This window comes from Ambystoma mexicanum, chromosome 5p (genome assembly GCF_040938575.1).
Source record: "Ambystoma mexicanum isolate Mex_15411 chromosome 5p, UKY_AmexF1_1, whole genome shotgun sequence".
NCBI classification, from domain to species: domain Eukaryota; kingdom Metazoa; phylum Chordata; class Amphibia; order Caudata; family Ambystomatidae; genus Ambystoma; species Ambystoma mexicanum.
Genome location: NC_090930.1, coordinates 724,131,898 through 724,146,036, shown reverse-complemented (window position 1 = coordinate 724,146,036; position 14,139 = coordinate 724,131,898). Strand labels below are relative to the sequence as shown.

The following is a 14,139-nucleotide window of genomic DNA, read 5'->3' as shown; positions in this document are numbered from 1 at the left end:
CGTCGGGATAGTTCGTGTAGGCTATGCCGAGCGATTCCAGCATGTCAAAAAGAGGTTTTGTGAATAAATTGTAGAGGGTAGGTGCAGTGCAAGAGCCCTGTGGCACCCCACAGTGGATGGTGGTGGGAGCTGCTTTGGCCTGATCGGAGTACACTTTCATAACCCTTCCTTCCAGGAAGGAGGTAATCCATGAGGTGGGTTTATTGGAGAAGTGGGCTGTGGTGGAGGGATGCGAGGTCAGAATGTCATGGTCAACAAGATCAAATGCGGCGGAAAGATCTAGGAGAAGCAGGAGGGCAGGTTTACCCATGTTCATTATTTTGGTAATTTGATTTGTTTTAAGCCTAAGAGGGCGGTTTCTCTGCCGTGCCCTTTGCAGAAGCCTGATTGCCTCTTGCCTAGGATGGCGTTGGCTTCAAGGTAATTTTGGATCTGGTTGTGGTGGCTTTGTCTAGGATTTTGAGGAGGAAAGGGTCGGTGGTGATGGGGTGGTAGTTGTTGGGGCATGTTGGGTCTAGGGAAGGTTTCTTGATGAGAGGGCGGACCTGTGTTTCTTTTAGGCTTAATGGGACAATTCCTGAGGAGAATGACACATTGATAAATGCAGTGATAATGGGAGTAAGCCCGCCAGAACATTCTTTAATGATAGTGGGTGGGCAGATGTCCCCTTTACATGTGGATGGTTTGATGTGTTGGAGGTCGGCAACTTCCCTTTCTCATTGTGTGGGTAAACCTCAAATAGTGATTGATTGTTCTGCCTTTTTACAAACCTTATGGCATCCTCTTCACCATGCCACCATTTGCACTGATATGCTATATTGCAGCTTATGAGGTAAATTGTAAGTGATACCTCCAGCCTCTGTGAGTACTTCTCACTGAGAGATTTATTGCTAGTGGTAATTGTTCCATTCCCCAATGGAGTTCAGTCAGTACTTGTGGGAAGTCAGGAGGACTATGCCATTTAAAAAATTTGTGTTGGAAAAAAATAAAGAAAATGCCTAACTTTCCCTACCCTAAGGGTTTCCCTACTTAACACAACTAAACTACGGTGCTCGCCGTCCATGGTGGAGTCCACAAACAAGTCTGTCCTCCATCCAAAACTAACCCAGGCTGACCCTGACCCTAACCCTATTACCGCACAACAAAAGACGAGGAGAATGGCTCCCTTCTCCTGGGTTATTTTTCAGCAAAGTTCACCTTGATATGGGATCTTCAGATAGCCTTTTGCTAGCTCCCTTAATAAGCCCTTCAGTTCCAGCATGGGGCTTTTCCAGGCCCTTCTATATTGGTTTCCCTGACTCTTCAAATTCCTGTCTCGGCTTTCTTTGATTGTTGACTGAGTCTCTGATTATGGGTTGTTCTTCGCACCCCTAATTTCGTCTTTAGGATCAACAAATATATGCTCACTACAATTTTATGTCCTTTGCTTATTTAGATCCTCACAGGAACAAGTAGGTGGAGTCCATATTTGACTCTTGTCGTTTTTATGTTCTGTCCGTTCACTGGAACGAGTTTGCATCCCTGAGTGATTCTCAATCTTAGGATTTTGCCACTCACTAGGACGAGTAGGATCTCTCCAATCATGTTAGTATTTTCTCTGTACTTCTACATGTGTCACATGCCCTGCGCCTCCCACACTCCCCGTTACCTTGGTTGTACTGGGGGTGCGTCACCGGGTCGGCATCCAACTTTTTAAATTTTATTTATTTATTTTTTCCGGTCTTGGGTCAGGGCGGCGCTTCGATTCCCCACGCACTACTTCATTGGACACACAGCTGTGTCTGTTCTTGTTATCGGCTAGCAGAGGGTATGGGATTCTCGGTCCTCTCACGCTACCACACAGTTCTCTTGCCTTTTGCTTCGGTTTCCTCGATCTGTAAACAAACTTGCCATTGTGTTTAGTTCCTTTTATTGCAATTATTGCTTTTACTGTTTTGCATTTTGAAAGGCGATGGTTGTGATGTGCACTTTTTTCTTCACAGCTGTGGTTACTGCCTCCTGGTCGCTCATTTGATTAGTCAAGCTAAACTGTCGGTGAATGTATTGTTTTTCCTTTTTCTTTTATTTCCTTTTTGTAATTTTAATTTTGTGTCTTTTTCTTTAAATAAGGTAGCAAAGAGGAAGTACCTGCAGAAACTCAAGGTAAGGAAATTGGAAAAAACAATGTATTTGTGCAAGGAAATAGTCATTGTGGGTATTTTGACAGACACCCCTTCTCCAGGAACACTGCCCCTAGATGTGAAGGCTGCTCCTCTGGCGCTTGACGGGTACAATGGGCATGGAAGTCTCTTTAATGACACTGCCTAGAAATGAAAGGCAAGGACACTCCACACTTCAAACCCTCTATTCCACCTTGGAACAAATTGCTTGTTTCTTTTCATTAAGTTGCGTTAAATCCTTGCTACAGTATGAATCATTTAGGGGGAAGTCGCGTCAGAAACAGCCTTACAATCCCTGTAACAGAGGTGCAGCACAATGTCCCTAGGTCCTTTCCTTTGAGGCTGAGTGTGTCAGAGAGCGTTGCTCGAATGCAGACTGCAGCAGCAGCTGGAGGAAGTTGAGTGCCCCTAGCTACGAGCCGCAAGCATAGGCAGCTGCATCAGGCATCTGCATCAGGCGCACCAAGCAGACGGCTTGCCAGAGAGAGAGTGGTCTATATATTATACAGGGGCTGCCACCTTCCACATTGCCTGCTCAATGATGAGTGTGGAGGAAAGCGGAGATGCTGATGTGTAATTTTGTGTGCAACACTGTGTGGTGGGAGAGAAGTACAATGCTTTTGTATACTGAACCGGGATATGGGGGTTGTTTACATTCCAATTGGTAGAGGCCCAGAAATGTGTCTCTGCTGAATGAAATACAGGCGGTAGAAAGCATTCAAGAGCGCCTTAGTGTGTATCCACTGGTTTATTTATTACAGAAAGTTGTGAGCTGGATGCAATTATGGATGCGCTTCTTCCAGAAGGATGTTCTGTAAATGCTCCCCTCACTATTAATCGCTCTTCTTTGGTATTTCAAGGAGGCAATTCAAGCTATCGTGATGTTTCAGATGTGAGCATGAGTACCCTGGCGACACTCAATATTGTACTCCAATCTTTCATCCGCCTGTATGATATGGTGGCTTTTGAAGTAAGGACGAATACTTCCACTGTAAATGAAATACTTCCACTGTAAATGAAAGAAAGCTTTGTGTGGTATGATGCTCATTCCCATTCTCAACAGGGGCTAGTGTGGTAGGTCCTACTACATCTGTAGAAAATAATTCAAACTTTTCATGGACTGGGCAAAAGGGGCCGTAAATCCAGAAGAGGCTGGGGGGTTAGCCACAGGGGAATGCCTGTGACAATATGGGGCAAACTAAGCCAATGACTAATTCAATTAAATCTAAGAAACCTAAGACTATCACAAGTAGACCCAAGGCCTCTGATAAAGGGTCACAGAAATTTCAGAATCATCCAAAATGTCTGGGGGAAAAAAAGACTGAATGGAGATTTGGTTGAATTTGGGCCGTTGGAAAATTCAGAGCGCCTGAAAAGTTCAACCAAAGCCCCCATTCAGTGGAAAGGGTTGTGGGGTTGTCCCCGCACCCTTGTTTACTATACTATGAGTGGGGGTTGCAAGGGTTTCCCCCCCTCAGCTGATCCTGTGAAAAGTAAGAAAAAAATATATTATATAGCATTGGTATGGTCTGAAGGCGCTGGTAGGTTGAACGCCCTTGGGAACCGAAGTTCAGGTCAGTAGAGGGAGTCGAAGGTGTGTGTGAGCACCGGATATGTGTGCAGCTGGTGCGGTATTCGTGTAATAGCTGCTTCTTAGCGGTAGGTGTGGTGGTTGAGAGGTCAAGAGTATGTGTTCGTTCTGGCAGGATTTATCCAGACTGATTGTGGCTGCGTTAGACCTGTGGAGAACGCCTGGCTGGGGGGGTGAGTAACCAGCAGTGTTTAGTTAGTGATGGGGAGTATGAGGCAGATGTTGGTATGAGAACAGTTCTACCGAATGGTGTCATAGTATCTCTGTGTTCTAGTTGAATGGTGGTGTAAGGAAGAGAGTAAGCGTGGTGATGTGAGATGGTGGGTTACATGCTCATCAAACGTTCCATTCCAAACCATTCCATGTTCGTTGCGAAATTCTATGCCCTCGAGTCCGCTCCATGCCCTCGAGTCCGCTCCACGCACTCCAGTCCAGTTGTTTTATGCACTTGATCCTCCTATTTCACCTGTACCATCCACATACTTCCCGGTACCTTTCACATATTACACCAGTACCTTCCGCATACTTAATTTGTTCCATCCACATATTTCACCCTTCCATCCACATATTTCACCCTTCCATCCACATATTTCACCTGTTTCACCCGCACTCGCCTGCTCTACCCACTAGTCCACTCAACACACTCGTCTTCTCTACCCACTAATCTGTTCAACGCATTGATCCACTCTACACACACCTCCGTTCTTACTCACTCCTCCATTCTACACACTCGTTTGCTCTGCGCACTCTTCCGCTCTGCGCACCTATCACTATTTGCGCACCCATCCGCTCCGCACACTCATCCCTTCCTGGCACTCATTCGCTCTATGCATGTTCTTTTCACGCACTCATCTGCTATATGCAGTCATCTGCTCTACCAAGTCGTTCGCTCATAGGCACTCATCCGCTCTATGCACTCGTCCCCTCTGCACATTCATCTGCTCTATTCACTCGTGCGTTCTACACACTCGTCCATTCTACACATTCATCTGTTCTACACCCTATCCGCACAACATACTCATGCGTTCTACACTCTCATCTGGTCAACACTCATCTGCTCAACGGATTCATCTGCTCAGCGCACTCATCTCTTCCACGCGCTTCATTAATTCTAGCGATTTCATCCGCTACATTCACTTCGTTCATTCATCCGTGCATTATCGATTTCAGGCCATGTCATTTGTCATACGCACTGGATCCGTTCCGTACACTATCTTTTTCATGCACCACACTCGTCTCATGTACTTGAATCGTCTATTCTGTATTTTCCATTTATGCCATGCGTTCATACAGTTGGTGTCATCTGTCTGTGTACTCAGTCTCTTGTATTCATCTTTCCATCCTCTTCTCTTTATTAATTTCGCCAATTTTGTTCATTTTGCACTCATTACATCCATTTCATTAATTTAAACCTCATTACTGTTTTCGTATGATTTATTCTTTTTATCCACTTCACTGCTATGATCTACTTCACTCGTTCTATTCTGTTTGTCCTTTTAGTTTACATTAGCGGTTATTAGTTGTCGCTTTCTCGCATGGATCTTGATGTATTGTTATTTGTCTTATTGTTCAAGATCTAGTAGTTTGTTGGGTTGGTGTCATTGAGATGCTGCTGTTCAGTTTGGGTTAGTTTGCGTACGGGTTGGTTTTGGGGGGGAAGAGCCAAGTTTTCAGTAGTTTGCGTTAAGACATTAGATCTTCAGTTAGGCGGATGTGGGGTGGGAGTGCGTTCCACAGCGTGGGGGCTAAGGCTGAGAATGATGATCCGTCTAACCTGACCGAGTTTGTTTTAGGTATGACTAGGAGGCCGGCTGAGCTTGATCTAAGAGTACGTGGAGGGTGATGGGGTTTAAGCTTGTCTTGAAGATATTGAGGTCCGGTTTTATGCACTGCTCAATGAGAAATGCATAAGGTTTCGAAAGTCACCCTTCGGGCCACTGGAAGCCAGTGCAGAGTTTTAAGGGCTGGGGAGATGTGGTCTCTCAGGCCGAGCGCTAGTAGCAGTTTGGCTGCAGCGTTTTGTGCTCTTTGAAGTTTATTCAGTTGGTAAGCGTGGACTCCGAGGTAGAGGGGGTTAGCGTAGTCCAGTCTTACAACTGATTGGACCGCGTAGAGTCTGTTGGGAAAGGAGAGATATGGAAAGATGCGCCTAAGAGTTTTAAGGTGGTAGTGGCAGGACTTCAAGACGTTGTTGACTTGACGCGAGAGTTAGGTCAGAGTCAAGGGTGCATCCAAGGTTTTTTACTGAGTTAGAGGGAGTCGGTGAGTTGCCCATGGCAGATGGCCAGGGTAGTGGGTGTGGAAGAAGTTTGGAGTTGCCACATACTATGAGTTTGGTTTTGGAGGAGTTTAACAAGAGGTGGCTTTGGGTCATCCAGAGCTCTGTCGAGGAGGCGAGGTCAGGTCGGCGGTTGGGTTTTGAGTTCAGGAGTTTTAGAATCAGTTGAGTGTCATCAGCGTAGTTGAAACACAGGATGTTATGTGAACGAATTATTGGTCGGAGGGTGATCAAGTAGAGATTGAACAGGAGGGCAGATAGGCATGCTCCTTGTGGAACTCCTGTGTCGATTGGTCGGGCTTGGGAGGAATAGGTGGAGAGTATCGTTATTTGGTACCTATCTTTGAGGAATGAGGCTATCCATTTGAGAGCGGTTCCACGAATTCCTAGGGAGTGGAGGCGGTCAAGGAGGATTGAGTGATTGATTGTGTCGAAGGCGGCGGATAGGTCGAGAAGGATTAATGCGGAGCATTCCGCGGAGTCTGCCGTGATTTTAAGGTCATCCCAGATTGAGGTTAGGGTGGTTTCAATTCCGTGCCAGGCTCTGAAACCTGATTGTGCGGGGTCAAGGAGATTGTTGGCTTCGACAAAGGCATTTAGTTGGGTGTCGGCGGTTCGGTTAATGAGTTTGGCAAGGAACCTGGTGTTTGAGATGGGGCGGTAATTTTCGGGCTCTAGAGGGTCGAGGGAAGGTTTTTTTATTAGAGGTTTGACATGAACCATTTTGAATGCATCGGGAAAAATACCCGAGGAAAGGGAGTCATTTATGATGGATCTTGCATTTTCTCCTGCGCAGGTAGAAGCAAATATTTCTAGTGATAGAGAACTGGCTTTGCGGCACGGAGCAAAGTCTGCTGCCGCAAGCTAAGTGAGGGGGTGGGGCGTGTGGTTGGGTGGGGCAAGGGCAAAGTCTGAAATGTTCAGGGGAGAGAAGACCGAAAGTGATTTTCGGAAAAATAGCTTTTGGTCTTTTCTCCCTCGAACATTTCTGCCACAGGCTTCTAACCCCAAGCCGAAATTTCTTAGGACTATTTTGCCAGCCGTCACTGAGAACTGGGGGGAACCTAGTGACGGACCATCGCACACAATGGTCAGGAAACTGTATGACTTTGTTAGAGAAGAAGTTAATCTTCAGGATCAGGCTTGTGTGAATAACGATGAAGAAAGTACAAAGGCAACAGCAGACCTGTCGCGCTGAACATCAGTTCTCTTCATCCCTATCTTTAGTGGAAAAAAAGATGATCAAGGAAAGGCCCGACTATCCCCCTGAGAATCCTTATGACAGCCATTGACCCCACACAGATATCTGAGGAAAAAAAAAACAGGACAACAGTCCAGTCTAAAGTAAACGGTTGGGACAGAGATTGATTTTGCAGGATAGAGAGGGGAGGCGAGGTGTGTCCAATGCAAATTTGTGAGGCATCAAGTCTAATAAATCAGTAGGAAATATTATACCTCCACAACAACATTCTTATGAAGGCAAGGATGTCAAGAGAACAGGCCATGATAATTCTAATCTAAAGAGCACTGTGCCACCCATAATTCTTTAATCTGTTTGAGGAAGATTGGAATGTAGCACTGAATATAGACATTTAGGCCTGTAAACTATTATTCCAGAATTAAGGGGCATCTCCTCATCGGATATAAAATGTGTTCATTTCTTTGACCGCAGGCATTTCGAAAAAAATGTGCAGTACACTTACTCACCAGCTTCTATATTAGCTTAGAATGTGACTGTCAGGAAGAAATTCTGTTGAAGTTACCATACAAAGCAGTCGCGTACCAATGGGAAAGATAAAAAGAGCAGGCAAACTTAACAGTAAGATGCTATTTTGAGCCTGATCAACGGCGGCAAGTTGCACATGAATCAGAATCCTCGAATTGAGGATGGTTGGCTGCAACACTCGCCACATCATCAGGATCCTGAGCTGGTTTTAAGGGGAAAATAACTGTAAAATAACAAGCGTGGTCACTCCAGTATTAGGTGGCTATTTGATCGATCATAAATTGGCCAAGAAAGGTCTCAGCAGGAGACTTAAGGGAGGGCTCTTGACAGCTGTAAAAATTAAAATGTTTTGCTTGCTCAGAAATGTTCATTCAGATGCAGTTTTAATAACAAAGGTGATGGATGGAAGTGAAGGCAATTTATCTGTGATCTTATTAATCAATGTTTATTTCAATCCGTCCAATACTGAAATTAATGCTGTCTTGATTGATTGGCATAAGGATCACATCCGGTCATCTCATTATCTTAGGTGGTGATTTTAATTGTAGGTGTAATGTTCAAGCAGTGGATTTCGAAGAACTGGAACCTTGTAAGGGTTCCATTGAGCTAGATGCTTTGGTGAGTAATGGTAATCATGGGAGGATCGGCTCACAATTTTTGTCAAGATGGGGGGGGGTTCACAAACTAATTTGTTATTTGATGGGAAACTGAAAGATGAATTAACGTGGTTCAATGCAATCTCAACCTCCATTATTGGTTATTTTTTTATTAAGTATGTTGAGAACCTAGAGGTAACAGACTTTAAGATTGTAAGAACGAATGTGAGTGATCATGCAATGTTGCAACTGTTCCTCTCGTAGTAGAGGAGTTTGATGGCGAATGTATGAGAACCAATTGGTTGTGTCGGGGACAAGAAATGGGATTATTCAACTCTACCTTAATACTAAAAAATGCGAAATTATCAAAATGGTGGAAAATGTTGACAGCAGGGGAGAAATAATCAGTAACTCGACATTGCAGGAATTTCCAGCTCTATTGTCTAGGTTGGGTAGCTGTCCGGATACAAACGTGTTCCCTTTAAATAGTATTTTCAAACTCCAATCACATTCAATTTGATAAGGAGATAAATATAAAGAGATGCCAGCTAAGAAGGGATATCTGGATACTAATCAAATGCCCTGATGTGACGTGGGTAGAGAAAGGGAAAGAAATTCTGAAGCAGCAGTACAGAACCTTGGTGTAAGCATCATAGAGTACACAGATATATTGGAAGGAACCAGGACTTCTAATGAAGATCATTAGAAAAGATACCCACTCCATCTGGTGGACTTTAAAAAAGAAAAATCAAATTCTATCCCACACGAAATCCTGCTCTGTACCTGAAGAGGCTTGGGTTAGACTTCTTCAACAAAAGATTTAACGGAAATAACAATGTCAGTTCTCTGGGTCTTACTTAGTAGCGAGACTGGGATCTGGTCTTGTTTGTTCGACAGATCTGACATCAAAGCGATTATCAACTCACTTAATAACTCTCAAGCTATTTGCCCAGTCAGACTGACCAATGGCATCTTTAAAAATAATCTGCTGCTGTGGTCTGAAATTCTGTTGCATTTATTCTAACATATAGCTAGGGAAGGAGTCTGCTCGAGTTCTTGGTCCAAATCAATCTTGGTCCCATCAATAAAAAGGCGTCTGAGGGAACCCAGCTAACTATCACCCGATTTCACTATGGATTCCGCTTCAAATATTTGCCACAATAGTATTAAGGGAATTAACATCTTGGACAGAGAAATTCAGTGCTTCAGCCCGCTCCAAACACGTTTTGGAAGGGGGTAGGCACCGTGCCGAGTGATCTGATGCTCTCCGCTTGTGTGTCTGACATAGGAACTAATTTTGGCCGCTCACTATGTGGCGGCAAAAGATCTTTCCTCTGCCTTTGATCATGTGAACTTGTCCCGGCTATGGCGCAGAAGTTGGTGACTTAGAGGGGCGGGGGAGGTAGATCCAGGCTTATTGCGGATGATTCAGATGTCATACACAGGTAACTCCACGAAGGTGAGATTTAATACATTGGGAGAGCTGTCCAGGGACATCCACCCGAGGAAGGGAGTTTGTCAGGGGTGTGTCCTGGCCCCCACTTAATTTAATTTGTACTTGGCAGACTTGTGGGAGGAAAGCAAGGCTTGGGTAGTTGGGGGTGAGGGGGCTCGGGGTACTCACCTAAGTGACCAGATCTGACATTAGAATGTATTGCCTATGCTGATGATCTTATCCTGATGGATTACACTTGTGTACGATTGCTGTGTCTTCTGTCAGGGTTTGAGGCCTACTTAAATTCCAATCAGTTGCATATCAATCTGAGGAAATCCTACGTCATGACATATAGAACAGGCAGGAGACCTAAAAGTTACATCTGGAAACTGAATAATGAAGTGATAAAGAAAGCAAAGTCACTTTATTACTTCGGTTTTGTAGTCTCAAGTAAGAAATGTCTAGAAAGACAGAAAATGAAGATGGAGGAGAAGGCTCGATCCGGTCTCTCCCTTTTGAAGTCTGTCAAAAGTAAAATGTGTGCATTTTCACTGTCCCCTAATTGAGTTTTATAACCTGAAGATGTCTGCTATAGTGTTGTATGGATGCGAGTTGATGGACTTCAAATACATGCAATTCATGGATGTTCTGGAAGGAAAAATTCGGAAGCAGGTCCTGGGCCTTCCTTTTTCAGTCCCCGTGAGTTTCATCAGATTTGAACTGGGCTTGGTCTCATGGTGGTCACAGTATATTAAAAGGAGTCTCTAGTTACACAATAGACTTTCCCAAGGTGAAAAGCCTTTTCTTGCATTTTAGTTGAATGTATTTTTGCTGATGAATTCAAACTTCTATTTGAGAAATAGAAGCAGAGATGTGAATTATTTAGCTCTGTGCTTGACCTTACTTTTCTGGAATCTGATCCCACTATGAAAGCAAAGGTCAAATGATGGGATAGGTTAGCAGATATTCAGGCTCGGGGAAGGTTGACGCTGTTTAAAGGAAAGATTTCTTCTATCTCCCTTTGAAGGATATAAGATTGTATCTGATCAAATTTCCCTCTTCAAACTTTTGCGACTGGTACATCAAGTTCAGAATCTACACTTGATGTTATTGGTCTTAATCTGGGTATTCCCAAGGAATTGCGACTCTGTAGATTGTGGCGAATGTACAGAGTCTCTCCTACATTTATTTCTACTTCGTCCATTGTTATTAAATCCTAGGATACAGACTTTTGAGTCTTTTATCCATTCAACCGCTGCTGTTTTTTTCAAACTACCTATAGCCGAGGCTAATGATGTGCTCTCAACTTTTCTGTTATGATGGCTTTAGTCAAAATGTTGATGGAAATCTTTGTGGAAATTAATGGGTTGATGGTTCAGGATGATCTTGATGTGTGGCTGGATGGAGAGCTTGTTATGATTTAAATGGAGATTATAGATTTTAATGTTTCTCATTAAAATCTATAAAGTTTGAGGCTGTTTTCTTTATCTTTCTTTCCTTTTTGATTTTTATGTTTTACTTAAATTGCTCTTTTGTATGTTTTTTCTGTTTTGTTATAGTGAAATTGTGAAATTGAACCATGTGTACTGAAAAACGCAAAGAAAATGTAGGGCCTTTGTTTGCCAAGGGGAGGCATGCTTAATCCTTTAGAACAATGGTGGCTTCCATATAATGTAATTGGTTTTGTGGTATTTTGAGCACCAACATGATGCCTTATATTTGCTACCTACTGCTCTGACACTGCAGCATGTTGCAAAGCCTAGGAAAGAAAATACATTTATAAAATGTGAAGGACTAACCCTTGTGAAAGCTGCATCAAACAAGGTATTTGTGCACCACAGTGCTTGTGCCCAGCTACCCTGTTGGTCTCGAGGGCACTTTGAAGGAATCGAATTGGCTATAATGCAGTGTGATATGTTTGACATCTTTTCTACCGCACCACATGTTAAGTTAATGTACTTTTATACTGCACAAATCACCGTAGTAGTTGCAAAGCGTCAATCCTTGTTCATAGCATATTGTTCCCCTGACTGAGTTTGCCAGACCTTTGCCTGCTGGGAAGGAGAACAAGAGCAAGATTGAAGCAAGCGGGAGGGAAAGCAGGAAAGGAGGTTGCAGGTGTAGGGAGCAGTGGTAAAATGTGTTCTTTTGATGTGGATAAACGTTTGTTGTCTTCTTGAAAGATGATGCACAGAAATGTGTTTGGTTAATGTACGCATTCAGAATCCAAGGCAATTTTTGATCAATTATAGTTTACAGACCAAGTAGTGTTGCATATGTGAGGCACTTAACATACCTGCAGTGTCTGATACTGCAGGCAAGGTCCCAAATAGTAATTCTGGTACTGCCAATCAGACTACAGTAGGTGGTGTAATCCAAGATTAGGATTTGTGAAAAGGTGAAAGTTGTTGGAAAAGAAAGTAAGAGCAGTAGGATAGGTGTAATACAAGTAAGCAGTGATTATCCCTGGACCCTAGATTTAAAAGCGGGGGGTGGGGTGGGGATCATTGATATTATGATACTATATTGTACATGCTGTATGTTGGGTAAGAATTGATGTAGTCACATTGTGTGAGACTACACAACACGCATCTGCTTGTTATTGGGTAACCCACCTTTTGGTATAGGTCTGTACTAAACAAGTTGGTAGTGTGATTGAGCATCCACGCCTTTCTCAGGAGGGGTAAATGTGAGCTGTAGCAATGACATTTGCAAATACAAGTAACACTTATACTCAAGGTTTCTGTTATAAATGTATTTAACATTAATTTTTAAATAATTGTTCTTTAAAAATGGCAAGATATGTAACACTGTAAATATACTTTAAAATGCTTTTCAGAATCAGCACAGGTTAGTGGATACTCTTTGGATATGCTCTTTCCACAATTCCTGGACGTGACTTCCCAAGCACAGTTTTGGCATTTATAGATCACTGGTTATACTTTGCAGATTCTGAGGTTGCAGAAAGGAAAGGTTAAAGGAAGGATAAAAGGTTTAACAGGTTCTCAGGGCATGCCAGTATACTTAAATCTTCCAATGAAGTCGAGACAAGCCTTTCCCAGCAATAACAGTCTAAAACAAGTTACCACCTATTAGGGACAGAAATATCAAAGTCAATGGACTAGAAGAGTCTGCAGAGAGCCAGGACAGCCAAAGTCAATTGGCGCACAGTCTATGGAGCTGAGGCACTTCTTAGATAATGAGTGTTGCACAAAGTTAGAGAGTTGATAGAAATCACTTGTAGGGTCACAAGCTGTGAAGCCGGTGAAAAGCAGAGTTAGGACAAACTCTAAAGTATGCCAATGCAAGTCTCGACTGAGAAGACCACAGCTAACGAGACTGAGGCAAGTACCCTGAGTTGCAACAGTACCTTTGGTTTGAAGAAGAGTGGACCAGCTGGATTCTGTCCTGTTGTGGGGTACTGAGCCTCAGTCGTAGGGACAAGAGGGAGGACGTTCTAGAGGGCTCCTGCAGCAGCAATTTGGAGATTCTTGGTAGCTATGGGCTCTTTGTGGTTAAGCGGCACTTTGTGGTTTCAGTGCTCGGTAAACGGCACCACTGTGGAGCTTATAATACCGGTTGGGCTTCCTTCACTCCTTGGGTCCTGCACTCTGGTGAGGGGACTCAAGCTTCGGTCGTCCTGCTTCTGGAGGGTCCTTAGACTCCTGGAGCTTCTGGCCGGATTTCAGATGTTGCACTAGAATACGAATTTCTCGATCCTGCAGAAGTTCAGCCAGTCGGGGATGGTGGTCCAGTGGAGTTTCTCAGGGTTAGTTGGTCCCACTAACCCAAGGGAAGTCGTTCCTTCTGGACCTTCTCTTGTCTATTAGACAGTTTCAGCACGGCAGCAGGGCTTCACCAGGCAATACAAAGGTCCAGGAGGAGCTTCGTTCACGGTTTCTTCAGGTGTTTCTCCCAGTGGTCGACTGTCTCTAGTCCCAAAACCCTCAACTTTTTTTTTTTTTAAACTTCTTTTTGTTTTAATAATACAAGAAAAAAAAACCAACAGTATACCCCCACCCTCTTTCCCTCCAACCCACCCCCTTTCCCTCCAACCACCCCCCCCAAGGAGCCCATAATTACCCAACCATCCCACCCCCCACCCCCCTCCATCCCCTTTCCTTCCCTTCCAACGGTTAAGCAAGTAGGTCCAGGAGTCTGTCTGTGAGGTCACCATTGCTCCTGGAACTCGCCCTTCAAGAAGTCCAAAGTCTCTCCCCATTCCGCTGCATAACGGCTCAAATTGTCAGCGGCCAGAAACGTAGCCCACTCCGATGAGAATCTCCCACAGTTTCCTCAACCAGTCCTGCTCTGTTGGGATCAAAGAGCTTTCCCACCTTTGGGCAAGGAGAGA

The 14,139-nt window shown here is 44.0% G+C and overlaps 1 protein-coding gene across 5 annotated transcripts in view; it reads left to right on the top strand.

The window, feature by feature from the left end:
- The window catches only part of AIFM1 (apoptosis inducing factor mitochondria associated 1), a 909,880-nt gene that overhangs the window by 280,775 nt on the left and 614,966 nt on the right, over nucleotides 1–14,139 (top strand). For all 5 annotated transcript variants that reach the window (XM_069613095.1, XM_069613094.1, XM_069613093.1 and 2 more), the window contains one exon: nucleotides 2,110–2,142. In XM_069613095.1, coding sequence (XP_069469196.1) covers nucleotides 2,110–2,142 — 33 coding nt within the window. The remainder of the gene's footprint in view (nucleotides 1–2,109; nucleotides 2,143–14,139) is intronic.